This window comes from Ursus arctos, unplaced genomic scaffold (assembly GCF_023065955.2).
Source record: "Ursus arctos isolate Adak ecotype North America unplaced genomic scaffold, UrsArc2.0 scaffold_18, whole genome shotgun sequence".
Taxonomy (NCBI): Eukaryota; Metazoa; Chordata; class Mammalia; order Carnivora; family Ursidae; genus Ursus; species Ursus arctos.
In genome coordinates this window covers 2,049,810-2,074,063 of record NW_026622852.1, presented here as the reverse complement: position 1 = coordinate 2,074,063, position 24,254 = coordinate 2,049,810, and the positions used below count along the sequence as shown (strand labels likewise).

At 37.4% G+C, this 24,254-nt stretch overlaps 1 protein-coding gene across 14 annotated transcripts in view; it reads right to left on the bottom strand.

Annotated features, from left to right (window-relative positions):
• Nucleotides 1–24,254, bottom strand: part of KDM4C (lysine demethylase 4C) — a 419,337-nt gene that overhangs the window by 340,951 nt on the left and 54,132 nt on the right. For 12 of the 14 annotated variants that reach the window (XM_048223474.2, XM_048223476.2, XM_048223479.2 and 9 more), the window contains one exon: nucleotides 22,215–22,329. In XM_048223474.2, coding sequence (XP_048079431.2) covers nucleotides 22,215–22,329 — 115 coding nt within the window. Of the gene's footprint in view, nucleotides 1–1,121; nucleotides 7,687–22,214; nucleotides 22,330–24,254 lie in introns of those variants that run through there. The other 2 variants (XM_057313432.1, XM_057313433.1) reach the window with 1 other exon arrangement.

The window sequence follows — 24,254 nt, the reverse complement described above, 5'->3', positions numbered from 1 at the left end:
AAGTTATGAACGGACACTTTTCCAATGAAGACATACAAATGGCTAACAGACACATGAAAAAGTGTTCAAAATCATTAGGCATCAAGGAAATTCAAATCAAAACCACCTTGAGATACCGCCAGTTAGAATGGCAAAAATGGACAAGGCAAGAAACAACAATTGCTGGAGAGGATGTGGAGAAAGGGGATCCCTCCTACATTGTTGGTGGGAATGCAAGTTGGTACAGCCACTCTGGAAAACAGTGTGGAGGTCCCTTAAAAAGTTAAAAATGGAGCTACCCTATGACCCAGACATTGCACTACTGGGTATTTACCCCAAAGATACAGATGTAGTGATGAGAAGGGCCATATGCTCCCCAATGTTCATAGCAGCATTGTCCACATTAGCTAAATTGTGGAAGGGGCCGAGATGCCCTTCAACAGATGACTGGATTAAGAAGATGTGGTCCATATATACAATGGAATATTACTCAGCTATCAGAAAGTACGATTTCTCAACATTTGCTGCAACATGGACGGGACTGGAGGAGATAATGCTAAGCGAAATGAGTCAAGCAGAGAAAAACAATTATCATATGGTTTCACTCATTTATGGAACATAAGAAGTAGGAAGATCGGTAGTAGAAGAAAGGAAAGAAGAAAGGGGGGGCGGTAAAGAGAAGGGGGAATGAACCATGAGAGACTATGGACTCTGGGAAACAAACTGAGGGCCTCAGAGGGGAGGGGGGTGGGGGAATGGGATAGGCTGGTGATGGGTATTAAGGAGGGCAGATATTGCATGGTGCACTGGGTGTTATACACAGGTAATGAATCATCAAACTTTACATCAAAAACTAGGGGTGTACTGTATGGTGACTAACATAATATAAGAAAATATTATTTAAAAATATTCAAAAACTAAATTAAATGAAAAAGACTTAAAATCTATCACATTAAAATTAAAATCTTTGTTCATTAAAAGACACTGTAAATACACTTATCTCTAAAAATTTTGATGTCAACTTTAGTTAACCTTAAATATGCTGAACTGAATCTACAAAACAGAGACATCTCAGACCTTTACTGATGCTGCAGCTTTTATTTTCCAAATGGCCAACATACCAACATGGCTATTGTATTTATGGACTAAAAACTGCTTATAAAGTCTTCATTATTACACCTACCCTTGAAGATGATAATAATTCTATGTGGCCAAATATATGAGCTTATTCTGGACTTACTTCAATGTTCTTCATTTTTAATTTAACTCTTCATAGCCATGTTGAGAGTAAAAATAAATATTTTGTCTGTCTTCCTTTTCAAACAATTCTGGACAAGGGATTCAAAAAAAAACTAACCATATTTTTTGAAGTAATAAAATATGAAATTGGTCTCTCTAAGGTCAGAAATGATTAATGTTTTGCTATATATCTTTATTCATTATTTTCTGATCAAAAGCTACTATTTTTATGTTTGTAAACAAATATGCTTTCACAGCATATCTTGTATATATGTAAAAAAGTATTCACTCTTGCTGCTCATTTTCTAACTGGCAAAGAAAAAATCAGTGAAAATTACAGAAACTGTGGTAGAACTTTACCATCTGGTCCTAGTGGTACCCACCTTTGGCTAGTCACATACCTACTCGAGATACTTTCACATTGAATATAACAGGATGAAAATCTGAACTCACTTTCAACATCCCCTATTAGACACTGACTGCTATATCAACTATTAAATGTAAAACATCTACTTGACAATTAGTATAACTGTGAGCAGCTTATAATTTTGTTTCTAATTCTGCAGATTGTGTTTAAGCAATTCAAAAGTATGTTCTTGATTCTGACATACTAAGTGGTACGATATAGCTGCCGCTTTATTTAATGTGTACAACAGTCCCATGAACTTGATAAAAGTATAAACTTGTATAGCTTCAGGTGCTAGAATTTAAATTCATCTCTTAACACACACACACACACACACACACACACACACACAAGAGGAGCACCTGGGTGGTTTAGTCACTTAAGCATCAGACTCTTGATTTCAGCTCAGGTCATGATCTTAGGGTCATGAGATCGAGCCTCCTGTTGGGCTCTGTGCTCAGCACGGAGCTTCCTTGTCCCTTTCTCTCCCTCCACTTGCACTGTCTCTTTCTCTCTCTCTCTAAAATAAATACATAAATCAAATCTTAAAAAAAAAAAAGACAAAAATCAAAAGAAACAGAAAAGTGAAAGGATCAAGCCACAACTGAAGCAAATAATTCAACAAATATAACTGGCACAGTTTTGGTATCCAGAGTACATTTTTAAAACTCCAAATAATAAGAAAAAGTCAAACAATCTAATAGAATAATAGGCAGAGGATGTTTCACAATAGAGGAAACATAAATAGCCAATAAAGACATGAAAAGATATTGTACATCATTTGCAATCAGAGAAATGCCAATTCCCAGAAGATATTTTACAGGAACGAGACTGATAATAAGTAAGAAGATGAACAATATTAAGTGCTCAAGAGAATATACGTCAGCATTAGGATGCTTTTGGAGGTGACACAAATGCTCTAAGACTGGAGTCAAAGTGATGATTACATAAAACTTATTGAATTATACACTTAAAATAGGCAAATTTTGTGGTATATAAATTACACCCCACCAAAAAAATGATTATATGCTGCTGCAGGAACATAAATTGGTATAAATTGTTTGAAAAACAAGTCAACAGTAGATAACGTTGACCTATCAGCAGGCACTTCCCATTCCTAGGTAACTGCTGTAGGGAAACCTTTATACATGTACACCAGGAACCCTGAACAGGAATATGTTCATAGCAGCAATACTTATTTATACTTTTTTTTAATTACAGCATGGTAAACATACAATGTTATAGTAGTTTCAGGTTTATAAGATTCAATAATTCTACATGTTGCTCAGTGCTCATCAAGATAAGTATATTCCTAATTGCCTTCAGCTATTTCACCCAGAAATATGACTAAAAAAAGAAGCAGAAAGAAAATGTCCCTTGGCAAGATAATAATAAATAAAACATATATTCACGTAACGGAATATTATATAGCACTGAAAACGACTGGCCACTAGTTCACACAATAATATGAATAAACGTGGGAAGCCTATTGTTGGGTGAAAAAAATCAAAGTCTCAAAAGACTACATAAAGTGATATTATGTATTATTAAGGTCAAAATAGGCCAAACTAAATATATTATTTAAAAACATACGCATCTCCGAGAAAACTGTTTTTAAAGGGCAAAGAAATCAAACACAAAATCCAGGCCAGCCCTGGGTGGTGGGACAGGGCAGCAAGGAAGGCTGTAGAATGGCAGTCCATGGGCAGTACTGTTAACATTCTAGCTGCCGGACTGCATAGTGGGTTGGAGGTACTCAGTGTATCATTGTGCTTTAAACCTCAAATACATTGCACGTACATAATCAGGTATTACATTCAAAAAATACGATAAAGAAAAAATCACAAGAAAGTAGGTATCTCTTGATTCACACCAATTCTGTCTGGGCACCGACAAGATGGTGGTCTATATTTTAAAAACAAAAGGTGGTATTTTTTAAAAGCAGTAATCCCTAAACATACACCCTTTGTGGTTCTGACAGGCTTTGACAGATGATTAGAAAATATAAATTGCTGGGCTGGACTTTTATACATAAATGACAACTGCAAAACAGAAAAGAATTCTTCCCAAACCTCTTGTAATCAGCTACTGACTACCTCATTACAGACTCAGATCTTTGTCTTGTTTTGCTGCAATGTCGCCACCAACAGCAGCTAACATTTATTCAGTATATACTGTGAAGCAGGCCATGAGGTGTTTCATTTGTCACATCATTTTTATCCTATGAGGTAGGTACTAACCACATCTATTATCAGTGCCATTTTATAAATGAGGAAACTGCAGCAAAGAGAGATCAGACAACTTGCCCAACATCTTACAGCTCATAATCATGGAGCTGCATTCAAGAGCAAGAATGAAAACTTAAACCCACGCTGGCTCAACTAGTCTGAAGCCATATGGCCAAACACTGAGCCAGAAAGTTAACTCTAAACTGCCTAGCTTTAAATAATCAAGGAGAGAAAAACTTCCCTCTATCCCCAATAACTGGAAAGTTCATAATTTGGTGATTATGCTTTTTCCTTTTTATTTTTTTAAAGGACTACCTATCAAGAAGATGATTTAGAAATACTGGCTTAGGCCAAGAGCATGACTAACAGATTCACTTACAGATCTGCATTCTATTTTTAAAATATCACAGAAATAATAAAGAGTTCTCAAATTTATTTTACACATCTACATGTGGCGGTTGCAGAAAATCATAAAGGGAACCTGAACCATATGAGGCCTTGTTCTCCTTTAAAGAGGATCAAATTTCTCCAGATTTAATAAAACAGTAAAATCCCATACCCAGACCGTGACATTATTTTTCATATGAGAAATTAAAAACAATAATATTTACTAATATATTCATACTTTCTAGATTAAGCAAGCCCTTGTCTTATTCAACTCTTCAAAGTGTATTATACTGCAGTGTAACAGTATTTCAAAATCCTTGCATCTTTCAACAAACTTTTATGATAGAGAATTCCTAAGTACTTAGTATCTATTTTCACCTTCTTTACTACTTACTAATTCCAGTAAAATCCCAATTTAGATAAAGAATTTATCTGTCTCCCCCAGTTCTTCTACAAAATTCTAATTTTTTTTCTGTGTATCCCAATTGTTTGTTTTTTCCACCTTGCTTCATTTCTCTCTCGCTCTAATTTCTCACTTAAAACAATTTTAGCTTTAACACACTCTCATAACACTTGGCAGAGGCCTGGACCTCGAGTCTCCCTTTAATTATTCATAAAATAAAAATAATCTAAGGAATTTCCAATGAGCTCATCTTCATTCTTCACAGTGTAAAATTTTGGATCATATATACACAGGCTCAACAGCATTCCTTCAGTGAAAATGGGAAAACAATAATTTTTCTGAATATTAAACTACATTTTCTTACTGTAGAACATCTGGAGACTAAACTTACTTATAAACCTGCAAATAAGAGAAAACCATTATATAATCTTAGTTATATCTTTCTCTAAAAAGAAATATTTTAAATTAGAACATAATTAGAATTAGACTCCAGAATTTAGTGGCTCTAATTCTGTTCCAGTGACCCCAAAAGCCCACTGACAGGAGGTCATGACTCACTTTGAGGAACTCATTCTAGGAGGCTGGTATATGGGATCAGCTCCTCAAACCCCATTTCAGCCAGACTAGCAGCTCTCTGCCTATGGTCAAGTGAACGATTTATCATGGGAATTCTGCACAGTACTGGAAACCCAATGTGGGCATTTCAAGATCTTGGGGATACAACTTTTTTTTTTTTTAAGATTTTATTTATTTGACACGGAGAGACACAGCAAGAGAGGGAACACAAGCAGGGGGAGTGGGAGAGGGGGAAGCAGGCTTCCCGCTGAGCAGGGAGCCCGATGCAGAACTCGATTCCAGAACCCTGGGATCCTGACCTGAGCTGAAGGCAGACGCTCAATGACTGAGCCACCCAGGCACCCCGGGATACATCTTTTTTTTAATTTTTATTTAAAATCAATTTAGTTAACATATAGTGTATTATTCGTTTCACGGGTAGAATTTAGTGATACATCAGTTGCATAGAACACCCAGTGCTCATTACGTGAAGTGCCCTCCTTAATGTCCATCACCCAATTACCCCATCCTCCCACCCACCTCCCCTCCAGCAACCCTCAGTTTGTTATGGTTTGCCTCCTTCTGTTTTCATCTTATTATTCCTTCCCTTCCGCTATGTTCATCTGTTTTGTTTCTTAAATTCCACATATGAATGAAATCATACGGTATGTGTCTGTCTGACTTACTTTGCTTACCATAACATAATACCTTCTACTTCATCCATGTGACTGCAAATGGCAAGATTTCATTCGTTTTGATGGCTGAGTAATAGTCCATTGACTATTGTGTGTATATATATATATACACACCACCTCTTCCTTATCCATTCATGTGTCAATGGACATCTGGACTCTTTCCATAATTTGGCTATTGTGAACACTGCTGCTATAAATATTGGGGTGCACGTGCCCCTTTGAATCACCATGTTTGTATCCTTTCCATAAATACCTAGAAGTGCAATTGCTGGGTCACAGGGTACTTCTATTTTTAACTTTTTGAGGAACCTCTATACTGTTTTCCAGTGACTGTACCAGTGTGCATTCCCACCAACAGTGTTAAGAGGGCTCCCCTTTCTCCACATCCTCACCAACATCTCTTGTTTCCTGAATTATTCATTTTAACCATTCTGACCAGTGTGAGGTGTTATCTCATTGTGGTTTTGATTTGTATTTCCCTGATGCCAAGTGATGGTTGCCATTTGTTTTTATTTTTTTATTATTAATATATAACGTATTATTTGTTTCAGGGGTACAGGTCTGTGATTCATCAGTCTTACACAATACACAGCACTCACCACAACACATACCCCAAGATTTCATTTTCTTGATGGCGGCATAATATTCAACTGTATATATATATATACCACATCTTCTTTATCCATTCAATCTGTCGATGGTCATCTGGGCTCTTTTCATAGTTTGGCTATTGTGGACATTGCTGCTATAAACATTGGGGTGCAGGTGTCCCTTAAATTACTACGTTTGTATCATTGAGGTAAATACCCAGTAGTGCAATTGCTGGGTTGTAGGGTAGGTCTATTTTCAACTCTCTGAGGAACCTCCATACTGTTTTCCAGAGTGTCTGCACCAGCTTGCATTCCTACCAACAGTATAAGAGAGTTCCCCTTTCTCTGCATCCTCGCCAACATCTGTCGTGTCCTGACTTGTTAATTTTAGCCATTCTGACTGGTGTGAGGTGGTATTTCATTGTGGTTTTGATTTGTATTTCCCTGATGCTGAGTGACGTTGAGCACTTTTTCGTATGTCTACTGGTCATTTGGGTGTCTTCTTTGCAGAATGTCTGTTCATGTCTTCTGCCCATTTCTTCACTGGATTGTTTTTCCTTGGGTGTTGAGTTTGATAAGTTCTTTATGAATTTTGGATACTAGCCCTTTATCTGGTGTGTCATTTGCAAATATCTTCTCCCATTCTGTCGGTGGTCTTTTGGTTTTGTTGACTGTGCCCCATCTTGAAGTCCCAATAGCTCATTTTTGCCCCAGCTTCTCTTGCTTTAGCGATGTGTCTAAGAAGAAGTTGCTGTGGCTGACGGCAAAGAGGTTGCTGCCTGTGTTCTCCTCAAGGATTTTGATGGATTCCTGTCTCACATTTAGTCTTTCATCCATTTCCAATCTACTTTGTGTATGGTGTAAGGAAATGGTCCAGTTTCATTCTTCTACATGTGGCTGTCCAATTTTCCCCACACCATCTGTTGAAGAGACTGTCTTTTTCATTGGATAGTCTTTCCTGCTTTGTCAGAGATTAGTTGACCATAGAGTTGAGGGTCCATTACTGAGTTCTCTATTCTGTTCCACTGATCTATGTGTCTGTTTCTGTGCCAGCACCATGCTGTCTTGATGATTACAGCTATGTGATAGAGCTTGAAGTCTGGAATTGTGATGCCATCGGCTTTGGTTTTCTTTGTCAACATTCCTGTGGCTATTCGGGGTCTTTTCATGTTCCATACAAATTTTAGGATTCTTTGTTCCATTTCTGTGAAAAAAGTTGATGGTATTTTGATAAGGATTGCATTAAATGTGTAGATAGCCCTAGGTGGCACAGACATTTTAACAATATGTGTTCTTCCAATCCATAAGCATAGACCGTTTTTCCATTTCTTTGTGTCTTCCTCAATTTTTCATGAGTATTCTATAGTATTCTGAGTACAGGTTCTTTGCCTCTTTGGTTACACTTATTCCTAGGTATCTTATGGTTTTGGGTGCAATTGCAAATGGGCTCAACTCCTTAATTTCTCTTTCTTCTGTCTCATTGTTGGTGTATAGAAATGCAACTGATTTCTGTGCATTGATTTTATGTCCTGACACTTGACTGAATTCCTGTATTAGTTCTAGCAGTTTTGGGGTGGAGTCTTTTGGGTTTTCCACATAAAGTATCATATCATCTGCAAAGAGTGAGAGTTTGACTTCTCCTTTGCTGATTTGGATGCCTTTTATCTCTTTTTGTTGTCTGATTTCTGAGGCTAGGACTTCTAGTACTATGCTGAACAGCAGTGGTGATAGTGGACATCCCTGCCGTGTTCCTGACCTTAGGGGAAGAGCTCTCACTTTTTCCCCATTGCAAATGATATTCGCTGTGGGTTTTTCATAAATGGATTTTATGATATTGAGGTATGTACCCTCTATCCCTACACTGTGAAGAGTTTTCATCAAGAAAGGATGCTGTACTTTGTCAAATGCTTTTTCTGCATTTGTTGAGAGTATCATATGGTTCTTGCCCTTTCTTTGATTAATGTACTGTATTGCATTGATTTGTGGATGTTGAACTAACCTTGTAGCCCAGGAATAAATCCTACTTGGTTGTGGTGAATAATCCTTTTAATGCACTGTTAGTTCCTACTGGCAGTACTTTGGTGAGAATTTTTGCATCCATGTTCATCAGGGATATTGGTCTGTGATTCTCCTTTTTGATGGAGTCTTTGTCCAGTTTTGGGATCAAGGTAATGCTGGCCTCATAAAATGAGTTTGGAAGTTTTCCTTCCATTTCTATTTTTTGGAACAGTTTCAAAAGAATAGTTATTAGTTCTTCTTTCAATGTTAGGTAGAATTCCCCTGGGAAAGCATCTGGCCCTGGGATCTTGTTTGTTGGGAGATTTTTGATTACTACTTCAATTTCCTCGCTGGTTATGGGACTGTCCAGGTTTTCTATTTCTGCCTGGTTCAGTTTTGGTAGTTTATTCGTCTCCAGGAATGCATCCGTTTCTTCCAGATTGTCTAATTTGTTGGCATATAGTTGCTCATAATATGTTCTTATAATTGTTTGTATTTCTTCGGTGTTGGTTGTGATCCCTCATCTTTCATTCATGAGTTTATTTATTTGGATCCTATCTCTTTTCTTTTTGGTAAGTCTGGCTAGGGGTTTATCAATCTTTCAAAGAACCAGCTCCTAGTTTTGTTGATCTGTTCTACTGGGTTTTTTTTATTTCTATATCATGGATTTCTGCTTATTTCTCTTCTCCTACTGGATTTAGGATTTGCTTTTCTTTTTCCAGATCCTATAGGTGTAGGGTTAGGTTGTGTATTTGAGACTTTTCTTGCTTCTTGAGGAAGGCCTATGTTGCTATATACTTCCCTCTCGGGACCACCTTTGCTGCATCTATCTTGGGGATATATCTATACACAGTTACCTTGGTTTATTCATTCACCATTGAATTATGATCTTTTTCCTAACATCTATTCTATTGTATGTAGTACCACATGTCCGTAACAGTTTGTAGCATTATTTTCCCTTGTAACATATACATTGTTTCACATTCTTTGCTATAATTTTAAAAATCACTAGAAAATAATTTTGGTATATAAACATGTACCCATACTTCTGATCATTTTAAAACAGATTCTAGAAGCCGAAGGTGCGGATCAATAGTTCCTTTTCAACAGAATTACATGACTCTTTTTATTCTATTTATAAAATCTCTCCTTAAAAAAATACCTGCTTCCATGCCTTTAAAAGCCATAATAAAGATGAAATCTAAATTATATTCATCTTCTTTTTTTTTTTTTAAATGGGAAAGAATGGGGCCAAGGTAGGCATGTATCTTCAAATGGACATGCCTTATCAAAGTACTTTTATAAACCTGCAGGCAAGGCCAGGGCTGCAATGGCAACAGAAGAAGATTGCTTCTGAAGATACTAAACATCCAGTGAAGACCCTGGATGATATTAACCCAAGAGAGGAAGAAGTCCAGAGTACACAATTCAGTTCAAAGTTCTAATCGTCCTTCCCGATGACAGTGTAGAATAGTAGAAAGAGAATAGGGACAGGGGCCTCTCAGCTCCACCACTAAGTAGGTGTCATCTTGGATAAATCCTATTTCAATCTGAGGGTCTTCATCTAAAAATGTGCTGGCTACATCAGATGATTTCCAAGACTCCTTCCAGGTGAAATCATCAATGATTCTATGATCACCAGTCAAATTCAGCAATAAAACTCTGGTTTTTTCACCTTTGGACTTCATGTTCTTGCCTCTTCAGTAACTCCTATTGCTGCTTCCCTGATACTTTCCCAATGGATATCTGCCCCTCTGTGCCTACTGATCATCTAGTACCCACAAAACACTTAGCATCCTCAACACTCACCGTGGCTCATATGTCTGATGGCCACTATACCTTTAACTCTCACCCTAATCTCAGGGATTATGTCAGTTCCCAGGAAGCTTAACCTCTTTATACTCTTAAGGTGCAGAATATTCATGCCAGCCATGGAGCACCTAATTTGCACTATTCATGACTCTCCAGCTAACTAGTAAGCACCTTGCACTGGCAAAGACCTGCTATCCTGAACTTGTCACACTTCCACAAACCACTCAGCAGCATGGGACTCTACACAAATCAGAAGATTTATCAATTTAGCACGGTATTGAACATGTAAGTATACTTTAATTTTGAAGTTTAACGGCTGAGATATAAAGAGAAGACTCAAAGAAAAATGACTAATTCTACCCAAACCCTATCCAACCCAAAATCATTTCCAACGTAAGATCAGACAGTTTTCCCCATGAACATGCTGAAGTCAGTAGCTGCTTATCTCAAGTGGCAGCCTAGACTGTTCTGAGGCAATAATGTTCCTCAGAAAGTTCTTTCAGAGACAAACTTGATATTCCCACACTGATCCCACCTAACCCTCTCACATGCAATACACTTGAGGGCAGTGGCCATGTACTCTGAGGTCACCCTGCATCTGGGCTTTACCTGTCTTCCATTGTCAGTTCCTATATAATCCTGGCATGCTGCTCTAGCAATAACCCTCTAAAAACACAGCTTCCAGAACTGATGGAACATTCTAGATGAAACATGACTAGTGAATTGGAAGTACCATTGCCTCCCCTGTCTGGATGCATAATATGGGATCATTCACTGACGATCAGCCAAAATATGCTGGCAGATAATGAGTTTTGATTAACTGAAAAATTATTTCACAAAACTAAAATCTGAAAGTCAAAATCCTATAAGCCAATATCTCTTTCTTTGCACCAAAACATGTCTGGAATGATGACATTTTACTTGGATGTGAAAGTTACACAGTGTTCTGGCTTCAAATTATTTCTTATTTCAAGAGAAATGATATACTGACATGATACAAATACAAAATAGAAAGGAACTCTGTTAGTGACTCAGTTTAAACTGTTTAACCTCATTTGGAAACCCTCAGCCTTAAATAAATTTGTTGTCCAAGTGCACCATCTGGTGGATAAAGGTATTTAAGTTCCCCATTGTGAGAAGAAAAAAATCTATCATTTATAAGGCTAAAAATGCCACTAAAACTAAAATCTTAGTATGAAAAGATGCTTTAGCCAAAAGCTTTCTTATAGAGAACCTCTTGACAAAATTATAATATGAAAAAAAAATCTGGAAATCATAAAACTTCACTATCAAAGAATCCAGTTCATCTTCTTCAAGAAATGTTGCTCATCATGAAACAAACATTTTTAATCTGGGAGGAACCTCAGAGAGCAGGTAACTCAATCACTTCCCTTTACAGATGAAGGCTCCAAGGCAAAGACAGGGCTTTCTTGAAAGTCACAGCTAGGGATAGCAGGCATTGACTATGTAAGTAAATAGATCGATTATTCTGTACTGCTTAATATGGTCTTCTATTTCAAGATGCTGTGCAGGAAAGGCAGGAAATAAGGAAGCCAGTGTCTGTGGCAAAGTGCCACTCTCTTGGGTTGACAATAATCTGGCCACCCCACTATGGACTGTGACCTATCCCACACTGATTTCTCTAAGACCAGGAGTTGTCATACCCTTCCTGCCTCTAAGCCTGCCTGCATCCCTCTTCACCTTAGATTTATGCTTCCCCACTCCCCTGAGAAAACCATCCAACCAATAGAAATTAGACAGAAAAAATAAATGCTAAATTATCCTGCTGAAGAACATCTATCAACAGGGGAAAGCATTCACAATGTGTTAAAATGGGAGAGGAAAAGAAAAAACCAAATATGTTCACTATGATACCATATCTGTAAAAAACAAACAAGCAAACAAAAAACAACAACAACAAAAAAAAAAAACACAGTTCTCAAGCATTAAGTAGAGAAAAAACATTGGAAAGAAATACACTAAATATTTTTGACAGCTAGTGTCTCTGAATGCCAGGATTTATGAGTGATTTCAATTTTTTTCTCTTATACAACACTTTCCAAATTTTTTATCCTTAACATTTATATCAACAAAAAGGTACTTAAAAATTTATGCATTTATACTCATAGACAATAAAGAAAACTGGCAAAAGAAATTTGAAAGAGAACCCCAAACACACATCCATCCATCTAGTACATAAATAGCAAGGGAAAAAAAAAATTCTCAGCTCTCAAGGAGAAATATAAAGTATAAGACACTGTATTTTTGTCTTAAGGCTTACCACAGTATTTCAAAACATTTTAAATTTTCTATCAATTGTGTATTAAGAAATACCTGGATGACTAGCTAATTAACATTGTATAGGGATAATCTCAGAAATATAATTTCTTCAAAATATTTTATGTATTTTGAGAATTAAGCACTTGAGTTCACATCCTAAGTCCGTTTTCTGCTTGTAAAATTTTGCCTGAGTTATATGACAGAATATACGGCATGATGTTCCCCAGAGAACTCCATGGCTTCCATGATGAGAACCACTGTCTCCTAATGTAATTCAGTCTTTGAAGTATATATCAGGAACGCAGTTATCCAAAAAGTCAGTAACAAGAATGGAACGCTGTTATTTTGTCTCAAGATCCCTGCATCATCTCTGTAGACTGAGATCAGAGAAGGAATCTTTTGCTAAATATCTCAAGGTAACAGTTTTCAAGTGTTGTCTGGGGACCACTGGGAAACACCCAGATCCCATTAAGGTCTGTGGCATCAAAACTGTCTTCATAATTATACCAACACATTATTTGCTTTTCACTCTCATTCTCATTTCACAACAATAGGGTCGAGTTTTCCAGAGGCTACATGACATCACCACAGACTAAATGCAGAAGCAAGTATATGCATCCAGAGGCCTTCTTTTAAGCTAGACGTTAGAGATTTGAAAAATGTAAAATAATGCCACCCCTTTCACCAAACTTTTTGTTTCAGAAATTATAGTCATTTTTTAATAAAAATATGTATGTTATTATATAATGGATAATTCTTAATGAATTGAATACTCAGTTTTAATTTCTAATAAAATAAACAAGGGTAGATATAACCTGCAAAAGAAAAGCTCTTTGAGGTCCACAGTAAATTACTAGAAGTATAAAGGGGACCTGAGACCAAAAAATTTTGAGAACCACTGCCTCAGGGTGTTAGTGTTCAGAAGAACACACACGTCCCTCTCCTTCCTCTTCAAAGCACTCTCCAAGCCTCTTGCTGTGACCAGTGCATCTTACAGACCATCATCTCATCACAGTCCCTAAAGCATGATTTTGATCTTATCACTTCCCTCCTAAAATAATGTCAAACAGTTCAAGATGTACAGAGTTTAGCAATAAAACTCTGGTTTTTTCACCTTTGGGCAAAAACATATAAGAAACTCCAGGATTTGTCGTCAAACTATTTTTTAAAAGTCATACGCTCATCAATTCTACAATTATTTCAGTGCATTCTTTGCAGCAGACACTATGATGGGAGCTGGGACTGGAGAGTCTATGAGAAATAATACCTGCCAAGGACTATGAGTCTACTGAGGAAGAAATAGTCACATAAATACAGGTATCCTTAATTTTCTATACTCATTTTCTGAATTTGTTATAATTATATATATTTTTTACCCAAAATTCAGTATCCACATCAAAAATTCTCTATAATGACTCTAAATGTCCACCAACAGAATCATGTTGTTTGTACACAAATCCAGTTAAGGGAATGTAGGTAACAGTTTAGTTGTATCTCAACTGTTCTCCCTAAAAGAGTAGCCAGTCATGCCCTGTGCCCATATTAAATGTACTGAGCATCAATGCTGTCATCATCCCATCATTATTAATGAAAATATCTTCTGAGAAAGTAGGAATGCCCAACAAAACAGTCAGTAAGTGTAAGAAACATAGAAAAGTCTACACATCAGAAAGAGTTGGAAGGGATGGTGCATACTGAGGGAAGGAAGCACTAAGGCGTGTTCTCCACGTGTCCCTATCTACTAAACACAGCAGTGTTGGAAAGCTTAACTGTAGCTACTCAAGCCAACACAATATTTGAGAAACTAGAGAAATTCCTTGTACAGTGGACTGAGAGCCACCCACAGGAGACCACTGAGTACCAGGCTGGTACAAGGGCTGGTAGTGGACACATTCGAAGATCTGGAAGCAGCTGCAAGTGGGGGAGGAACATGATTTAGTGAAGGAACTGAATGTCAAAGCAAGTCTTAGAGATTTATAAACAATGATAGATGGCACAAGCTGTAGGTCACTAGTGAAGCAGTTTGCTCTCACAGTGAGATGTGCTATCTTTCTCCAGTGAACTGCAGAAAACTGCCATTAAAAATGGTAACACATACAGGGGCGCCTGGGTGGCACAGCGGTTAAGCGTCTGCCTTCGGCTCAGGGCGTGATCCCGGCGTTATGGGATCGAGCCCCATATCAGGCTCTTCTGCTATGAGCCTGCTTCTTCCTCTCCCACTCCCCCTGCTTGTGTTCCCTTTCTCACTGGCTGTCTCTCTCTGTGTCCAATAAGTAAATAAAATCTTTAAAAAAAAAATGATAACACATACAAAAAAATAAAAATAAATAAAAATAAAAATGATGACACACAAAGGAAACTGTCAATCTTAATGCAATACCATCTCATAGGTTTATTTCAAAACAAAGAAGTACTTGGACGTAAAGCATTCAAAAAAGGATAACTTGCTCTTGAGTAAGAAGTATGACGGTGTAGATAAGCTAAGGTCCTTGCTGGTCCACCACTCTGACAACATCCGCTCAAAGGGGCCACTGTAGACTATACTGCCTGTGATGATATGAGACATTCGAACATTCAAATCAGAAAGCCTAGGCAATGGAGAAGGTGGGTGAAGCTTAGGGACAGAGCTATCTGTCACCATTCAACAAAGGGAAAATCTTGCAAAGGGGACTCTCTTGAAAAAAGACAATATTCTTGGGGATCCTTCTAGTGTTACAAATTATGAAGATAATAGCCAGCTTAACCAAAGCACACGGAACTTCATTTTAAACCTCGATTTAGGGGAGCCTGGGTGGCTCAGTCGTTAAGCGTCTGCCTTTGGCTCAGGGCGAGATCCTGGCGTTCTGGGATCGAGCCCCGCATCGGGCTCCTCGCTGGGAGCCTGCTTCTTCCTCTCCCACTCCCCCTGCTTGTGTTCCCTCTCTCGCTGGCTGTCTCTCTCTCTCAAATAAATAAAATCTTTAAATAAATAAATAAATAAACATACCTCGATTTAATGAACCATTATCATCATTAAGACATTCTACTATATGTTAGGTGTTGCTAGAAATGCAGCCCTAAATAGCACACAGAACACAAGCCTGACTGCCTCACTCTCACTGTCAGTATAAACAATGTTAATGCCTGTGCTTCACTCTCACACACAGAACAAAGAGATGTACTCTGTCTTCAAAGATCTGTGGAAGAACACTCAGCTACTGGCTACCTCAGAAATGTCCTAGCTTCTTTCTTTCCTAAATATACCTGTTGACTTTCGTATCCCTTAGCCAAGTTGAATCATCCCACACAGTTACAGGACATTTTCTCCCTGTTCCTCTTCACTCTTTATATCTCTTCTTTTTTGTGTGTTTGTTTCCTGAAGAAACTCTCATGCTTCTTTTAACAGAAAGCTAACTTTTTAAATGTATAATTAGCAAAGGCTAGTTAAAACTTTCTTTATAATGGACGAGGCGGAGTGCCTGGGTGGCTCAGTCAGTTAAGTGTGTGCCTTCGGCTCAGTCATGATCTCAGAGTCCTGGGATCAAGCCCCACATCAGGCTCCTGACATAATTAAACGCCTCAATTTCATTGTCTCAAGGTATCAGTGTAGTCAATATATATGAATCTCATTCTCCTGAGAACATTCAGAATTTTATTTATATCGCATCTATCTCAAAAAGGTTTTGAGTATCATTCCCCGAGTACATAATTATGCCTCTGTGTTAGGGATTGGCAAATTTTTTTCTGCAAAGGGCCAGATAATAGCTGAGATGCCCTTTAACAGACAAATGGATAAAGAAGATGTGGTCCATATAGACAATGGAATATTCCTCAGCCATCAGAAAGGATGAATACTCACCATTTGCATCGACATGGATGGACTGGAGGGGATTATGCTAAGTGAAATAAGTCAATGGGAGAAAGACAATTACATGGTTTCACTCATTTGTGGAACATAAGGAATAGCAGGGAGATCGGTAGGAGAAGGAAGGGAAAAATGAAGGGGGGGTAGACAGAAGGGGGAATGAACCATGAGAGACTATGGACTCTGGGAAACAAACTGAGGGCTTTAGAGAGGAGGGGGTGGAGAGATGGGCTAGCCCAGTGATGGGTATTAAGGAGGGCACGTATTGCATGGAGCACTGGGTGTTATACGCAAACAATGAATCATGGAACCTACAACAAAAACTAATGATGTATTGTATGGTGACTAACATATCATAATTAAAAAAAAAAAAATCTAAAAAAAAAGAGGGCCAGACAATAAATATTTTAGCTTTTGTGGGTCATACAGGCTCTATCACAACTACTTAACTCTGCCACTGTAGTGAAAAAAAAGCCATAATACGTAAATGAATAAATTAGGCTATGCTCCAATAAAACTTTATTTATAAAGACAAACAATAGACAGAATCTGACTCTGCATCATACACCCAAAGGCTGGGTTGTGTCACCATACACCTTTGATAGTCTTGGTATTTCAACTTAAAAAATAGTAACTTGCTTAAATCGTATGACTGTTACTACCGCCACAGGCTACTGTCCATGGTACGGACTGATACTCTTTCGTATATCCTAAGGAAATCAAGCTGTCCAAGAAGCGGCAGAATGAAAGAGGAGCCAAGACTCGTGCCCTGGGATCCCCAAGCCCTTCTCCCTTTACCATTAGGGCTGACTGTTCTCAATGAGTCCTTCATGGACACTCTCAACCTTAATTCCTACGTCACGTCCAAGCCTCATCATCACTAAAATGGCACTTCCTTTGCCACTGAAAATTTGCCTGGTGCTGCAATACAAACATCTGAGCAGGAGGGACCACTATAGCACGACAGGTCTGAGCCCATATCGGCAACCCAGTCTGGAGTCTGAGGCCAATCCCTTCCCCTTAGATCCCATTATTCCAAGCCAGCCTCACCCTCCACAAGCCAGTGCTCAGAAAAAAGCCTCAGAATTCAGTAAAAATACAGAGACTATTACGTGTGGTCTTACCCTCAAATTTGTCTAGCTCCTACCCCATCCTCCTTTCTGCTTCCTTTACCTGACTTGAACTTACTCATCTAGGTCCAGTTCAGATGTTCTCTCTCCTCCAGCAAGTGTTCCTTCAGTGCCAAGTCTGCTCTGTCTCTCCTCCTGGCTCCCTAGAACCCTACACTTGCCTTAATGGCCAAGCTCATTACACTTTATTGCCCCTCTGAGCCTGTGAATTACTTGAGAACGAGGATCCTTACTCATCTCTGCACCATGCACAAACTGTACCTCTTACCTCCCCACACCCTGTCCAAGAACTCCCAGCCTCACCAAAAAAAAAGCTATGGTTTTTCAATCATTCTACTGAAATTAAAGGAAATGGCCATAACGAGAAATTAGGGGGGGAAGTGAACTACAATTTGATGACTATAGTTCCTTCCAAAATAATGCCACGAACCATAACCAAACCAGTTCCCAGTACAATTTAAATATTGAGCCAAACAGTTAAACAATTCAAGGACACAACTGTAAAGAGCAAAACAATACATGGGCTTTATCAATGCCCATTCATCGTGATGACTTCAAACGCTGCTGACTGTCCTGGGTTATTAGTACACTCACTCTTCATCACTCTCTTTAATGCACTCTCTTCTTTTTCTCCGTCTACCTCAAGGGGGCAAAAACAAGTTGTTTTTCATTTGTTTGAATTAAGGTGTCATCAGTGTGACTGGTTTTGTTTACCAGTAGCAGTTTACAACATCTCTCTTGTCTCTCTTTATGCTACAAAAGCTTTGAAAATGTCAGCTCAACTCTGGAGCTTCTAAATGTACCAGCAGAGCCACACAAATTCCATAAAATAATGGTGCCTTGTAGGTCCTACCAAAATGACAGATTCCTGACTTCAGAACATGCTTTAAAACTGCATGTTTATAAACCAGTGGATTTTGTTCATTGGATTTTAATAACAAAAGTTACTCAAACCTGAATTCTAAAGTCAATGTTGCCTTAAAGCAACGCCAATGTATAACTGGTTTTCCAATACAAGCAATAAGCATAGCAAACCAAAATCCAGTAGCTTCTTCTGTGCCATCAACAATTACTGTATTTTACTATCAAAAATGAAAGCTAGTTCAGGGCATTCTTGTGTTAATTGTTCTGGAAACTGTCCCAAATATGCTGCTTCTAACTCTTAATTATATATGCAAAAAGGAACAAAGAGGTCAACGATCCCAAAGGGTGGTTAGAAAAAAATACCTTAAACTGAGTTTTATTTTATTTTAGAGCACTCAGACATGCAACCTCTCAGCCCAGAATCTAGATGATTCCTCAGCTCAATCTTCCTCTTGGAAGCCTAAAAACTTGCCAGTATACCATACAGAAGAAACCAGAGAGATGGCACAAAATAAACCATCAGTTCAGAGGAAATTTGTGGTTGATGACAACCTAGTTTCACACATTTCTACAACTATGAGATTAACTATACACAACTGCTTCCTTAAAACTGGTATGGAACATAAGAGCACCTGGCAGCTCCCCTCCTCCTTTTTTTTTTTTTTTTCCTTAGGATTTTATTTATTTATGTGACAGAGAGACAGCCAGCGAGAGAGGGAACACAAGCAGGGGGAGTGGGAGAGGAAGAAGCAGGCTCCCAGTGGAGGAGCCTGACGTGGGGCTTGATCCCAGAACGCTGGGATCATGCCCTGAGCCAAAGGCAGACACTTAACGACTGCGCCACCCAGGCGCCCCTCTAAAGTATTTTAAAAGCAAATTCCAACCCCACGTCACTTAACCTGTATATATTTAAATGTGTATCTTTAAAAAATAAATGTGTGTGTATATATATATACATATATAAATATATATATATAAATAGTATATATAAATATATATATAAATAGTATATATATATATATAATATATATATGTATATATATATAGTCACCATGCCATCATTACTTTCCACAGTATCATCTAATATCTAGTCCATATTCAAAAATAAGAATGGTCCTTTTAGGTGCCTGGGTGGCACGATTAAGCGTCTGCCTTCAGCTCAGGTCATGATCATGGGGTCCTCAATGGAGTCCTGTGTGGGGCTCCCTGCTCAGCCGGGAGTCTGCTTCTCTCTCTCTGCCCTTCCCCCATGCTTGTGTGTGCACGCGCGCGCGCACGCGCTCTCTCTCTCAAAAAATAAATAAATAAATAAAATCTTTAAGGGAAAAAAAGAAAAAAAGAATGGTCCTTTCAATTTAGAAATTCATCTGGGAGCACCTGGGTGGTGCAGTCAGTTAAGCGTCCAACTCTTGGTTTCAGCTCTGGTTGTGACCTCAGGGTCATGAGGTTGAGCCCCCGTGTCATGCTCCATGCTCAGCACAGAGTCTGCTTAAGTTTCTCTCTGCCTCTCCCTATGCCCCTCCCCCTTCTCTCTCTCTAAAATAAATAAATCTTTAAGAAAAAAAAAAAAAAGAAAGAAATCCATCTAGAAAATTTTAAATTGTGCCACTACCTCATACCCAGAATGTATAAAGAACTATAAATCAGTAAGAAAAACAAGACACAACAGAAAAATATTTAAGAGGCTTAAAAAGGCACCTCAATAAAAGGGAAAATCCAAACAGCCAATGAACATAAGAAAAAAAATCATAACGCAACTTAAGACCACAAGCTACTATTACACACACCCAACAATATAGCTAAATTTAAAAGAATGACAATACCAAGTATTAGGTAGGATGTGGAGCAATGGGAACTCAAAAACACTGCTATAAGAAGGTACAAACTGGAAAACAGTTTTCTTCTAAAGCTAAGCATATGCATACCCTATAACCACTACCAGGCCTACATCCAATATAAACACATGCTTCCATGCCCAGGGAAACGTGAAGAACATTCATGAAAGTTATGTGCATAAAAGCCAAAACTAGAAGTAATCAACATGACCATAAGCTGCAGAACAATAAATGCACTGTGGAACATTTATACAATAGAATAACACACAGCAAAGAAATGAATGAACTATAGCTATAGTGCAGAAAAAGCTTAGAAATGTTTATAATGCAGGAAAGAAGCCAGATATAAAAGAATACACACTGAATGATTCTTCTAGTTATATAAAACTCAGAAACAGGATATAATGAATTACATCTTTAAAGAAAAGAAGTACATGATTGCCATAAAGTCACAATAGTGACTATCTTTGAAGAAAAAAGGGAAGACCATTATCAGTGAAGAAGGTGTGTGAGGGAACTCTAGGGTCCCTGAGGTCAATGATGGTACACAGATGATCACCTTGCAACAATTTGTGAAGCTTTAAGTTATGTTTTATGCACCTTCCTAGCTTTCAAAATACAAAATGTTTAAAAATACTATAATAATAGATTCAGACAAAGATTATCAATGGATGTAAATTCACTGAATGAAAGGCTGCTGGGATACAGGATAGTCATCTAGTCTCTAAGCATCACCCTATAAATCTCTTACTAATTATAAAGAGAAATCCTCAACCAGATCCTTCAGATGAAGGGAAAAATTTATATATATTGTTGGCAAAATTAGGATCCCATGAATATGATCTGCATATTAAATGATATACAAATGTTAAATTGCCTTGTTATTAAAACACACGTACTGAAATAATTAAAGAACTGTCATAATGTCTGCAACTTACTTTCAAATGTTATTGCAGACAGACAGAAACACAGAGAAAAAGAGAGACAATGGCAGAACAATGGAAAAACAAAGGAAATGAGGCAAATACTAACAACTGGTGAATCTAGGTGAAGATATCCCAGTCGTCACGGCACTACTTCAACCTTTCAGTATGTAAGACATGTCCCAAAATAAAACAGTGAGAGAGGGAATAAAAGGTTTCAAAAAGGAAGAACAACAGCAGCAACAACAGACAAAGTTTACATGTATTAGGAGGAGGCAAAAAGGACTAGATTCTTTGTATATTATGGTCTCATGAAAAATAACAGGAAAGACTGTAATAATATGTACTTTTTTAAAAAAGAGAAAAATCGGGGCGCCCGGGTGGCTCAGTTGGTTGAGTGTGGGACTCTTGATTTTGGCTCAGGTCATGATCTCAGGTCCTGAGAACTAGCCCCCACCCCCCAACCCCCACAGGCTCCATGCTCAGCAGGAAGTCTACTTGGGATTCTCTCTCTCCCTCTCCCTCTGCCCCTTCCCCTGTGCATGTGTGTGCATGCTCTCTCTAAAATAAATAAATCTTTTTTTTAAATAAATAAATAAGAAAAATTTTCATAATTTGTGGAAAAAAGGACAGTAAGCCTGTTCAAATTTAACTTTTCCAAATGACTAGGGAAAACTACTAGAAGACTGCATATTAAAATACTGTTTTTTGCCTTAAGGTGGTAGTATTATGGATAATATTTCCTGTTTCCCAAATATCTTTATAATGTGTTTTGCTTAAAAAAAATTTTAGTGTAATTTAAAGTTTAGCCAGATAACCACATAATATATTACTGTTGAACAATTTCAGGTATTTGTACCATTTGCTGGTTTCAATCTGAAAAATACCAGCAACAGAAATCCTACTGATATGTGTTGATTTCCTCTTATCCTATGAGGAATTATGGATCACACAAAGCATAACAAAGGACTACTTCTCAAGTACCTAAAACAGTAACAAAAATAGGAAATCTGCCCTTTACAAAACCCATTACAGTATAAATATACCTCATCGTATATGCTCCCATTAATGTCTGCGCCATAGATGGGTGCCACAAAAGTTAAGTTCTTCCAGTACTTGCGCTCCAAGTCTTCATAATCCAAGTATCTTGGAGTACAGTATCTGCAAAAGGTAAATGAAAGGAGTACAAACTGATACGGCGATTAAGATTTTCCCCACCCATATCACATAAATCACTTTCTAAACAAAATTTTATTAAAATGAAAACAATGCAGCAACTCATGTTGTCAAATCTAACAAGTAAATATACAAATGTATTTATCACAGATCTCTGGATACTCTAAAGATTCCTAAATAACTCTATAAAATACCTTCATATATTTTACTAATAAGGAAAAAACTCATGGAAGTATCAAATATCAAAGGAAAATAGTTAAAAATTCATTATTTTATCTTTCAAATTATCTTCTAAAATCTTTAACCAATTATACTATACTAGTAAATTTTACAGACTTACACGCAAATGGTAAAACATCTACAGAAAAACTGACAAAAAATAATTTCACTAAAGTCCAAGAAAGCAAAACCAAAATAAGATACTTTGCAACCACTAGATTGGCAAATGCTTAATATATTAATGGCAGGAAAGAAAGAGACCTCTCTTACACAGCTGGAGTGAAAGTATAAAGTAGTACAAACTTTCCAGAGTGTAACTTTTTAGAAATACCAAAACCATTAAAAAATGTGTAGCTTCAACCCTAAAATCCAACTTTGGAAATTCATTCATTCTAACAACGCAGAGACGTATAAATGATACATGACCTGGGATGTTTGCTCCAGCATTAACTGAAAACTCAAACTAATGTCATCCAACAACAAGGGCTAAATTCAATAAAATACAGACTACAAAATAAGGTAGATATTTCTATGTATTGATATTAATATCTTTCCACAACGAATTAAGTAGGTTATAGAATGGTGAATACACTATGATAATATTTATGTAAAAAAAATCTATAACTGTACTCATAAGGCCAAAAAGAAATATAGACCATATTATTAATATTAATGGTTATCTTTTGCATTGGAATTACAGAAAGGCACTTACTTCTCTGTATTTTTTGGACTGTGAACAAACAATCTTATATTAATACACACACACACAAAAATACCAGTATTTCTATATGAGAAAAAAAAGAAATCAACAAACTAAGAAAGTAATGAAACAGGTTTTTTAACAGAAAAAGAGTGTTTAGCAGCAGTAGCAATCCCCATAAAGCCTACTGACATTTTATTATATATTTAATAACTGCAGAACAATCAAAATCAATACTCACTATACTGGGACCCCAAACTAATTACCCAAGCAGTAAGCAAGAAAACCAAACAAATTAACAACTGTATCTGAAATATAGAATAATTTGCTGATTTACCCAAAACATTAGAATCTCAACAGGACAGCCAAAAATTTAAAAAGGATGGGCATGAAAGCATCATTAACTCCACTGTATGCCACCACTTCGATTAGTAGGTTCCAATAGTAATAAGAATCCTAGGCAAGCTAACCAGAGGTCAGACTCAGGTGATAAAAAAGGTAACAGAGATATTGTTTATTATGCCTTACAGAGAAATTTTTGCATTTTGGATACTAAAGTCCTAAACTGTCTTTCACTAGAAGAGACCCAAAGAATCTATCACTATATACTACTCAATCATGATCAATTTTTAACTACCTATAACACTAAAAAAGAAACATCTGGTTCAGTATTGGCTACTGAGGTTAAATTCTAAGATCTGTGGATATTTGAAACAATGATTCTAAACTTGAAAAGAGTGACCAGTTCAATCAATTGGTGCCCAATTCTAATGAAACCCAGCTACAGATTCCATCCCTAGAAGACTGTGAAACAATTACAGCTGTCGCACAAATCCAGTATCAATTTGCTCAAAAGCAATCCAACCATTCCTTTTTTCCAGAACCTTTTATTCACTATTACTACAATTGTTAAGAGATGGGTCTCCAGGACCAGCCTGCCTAGAGCTTTGAATCTTTGCCATGTATACGCTATGTAATCCTGGGCAAGGCA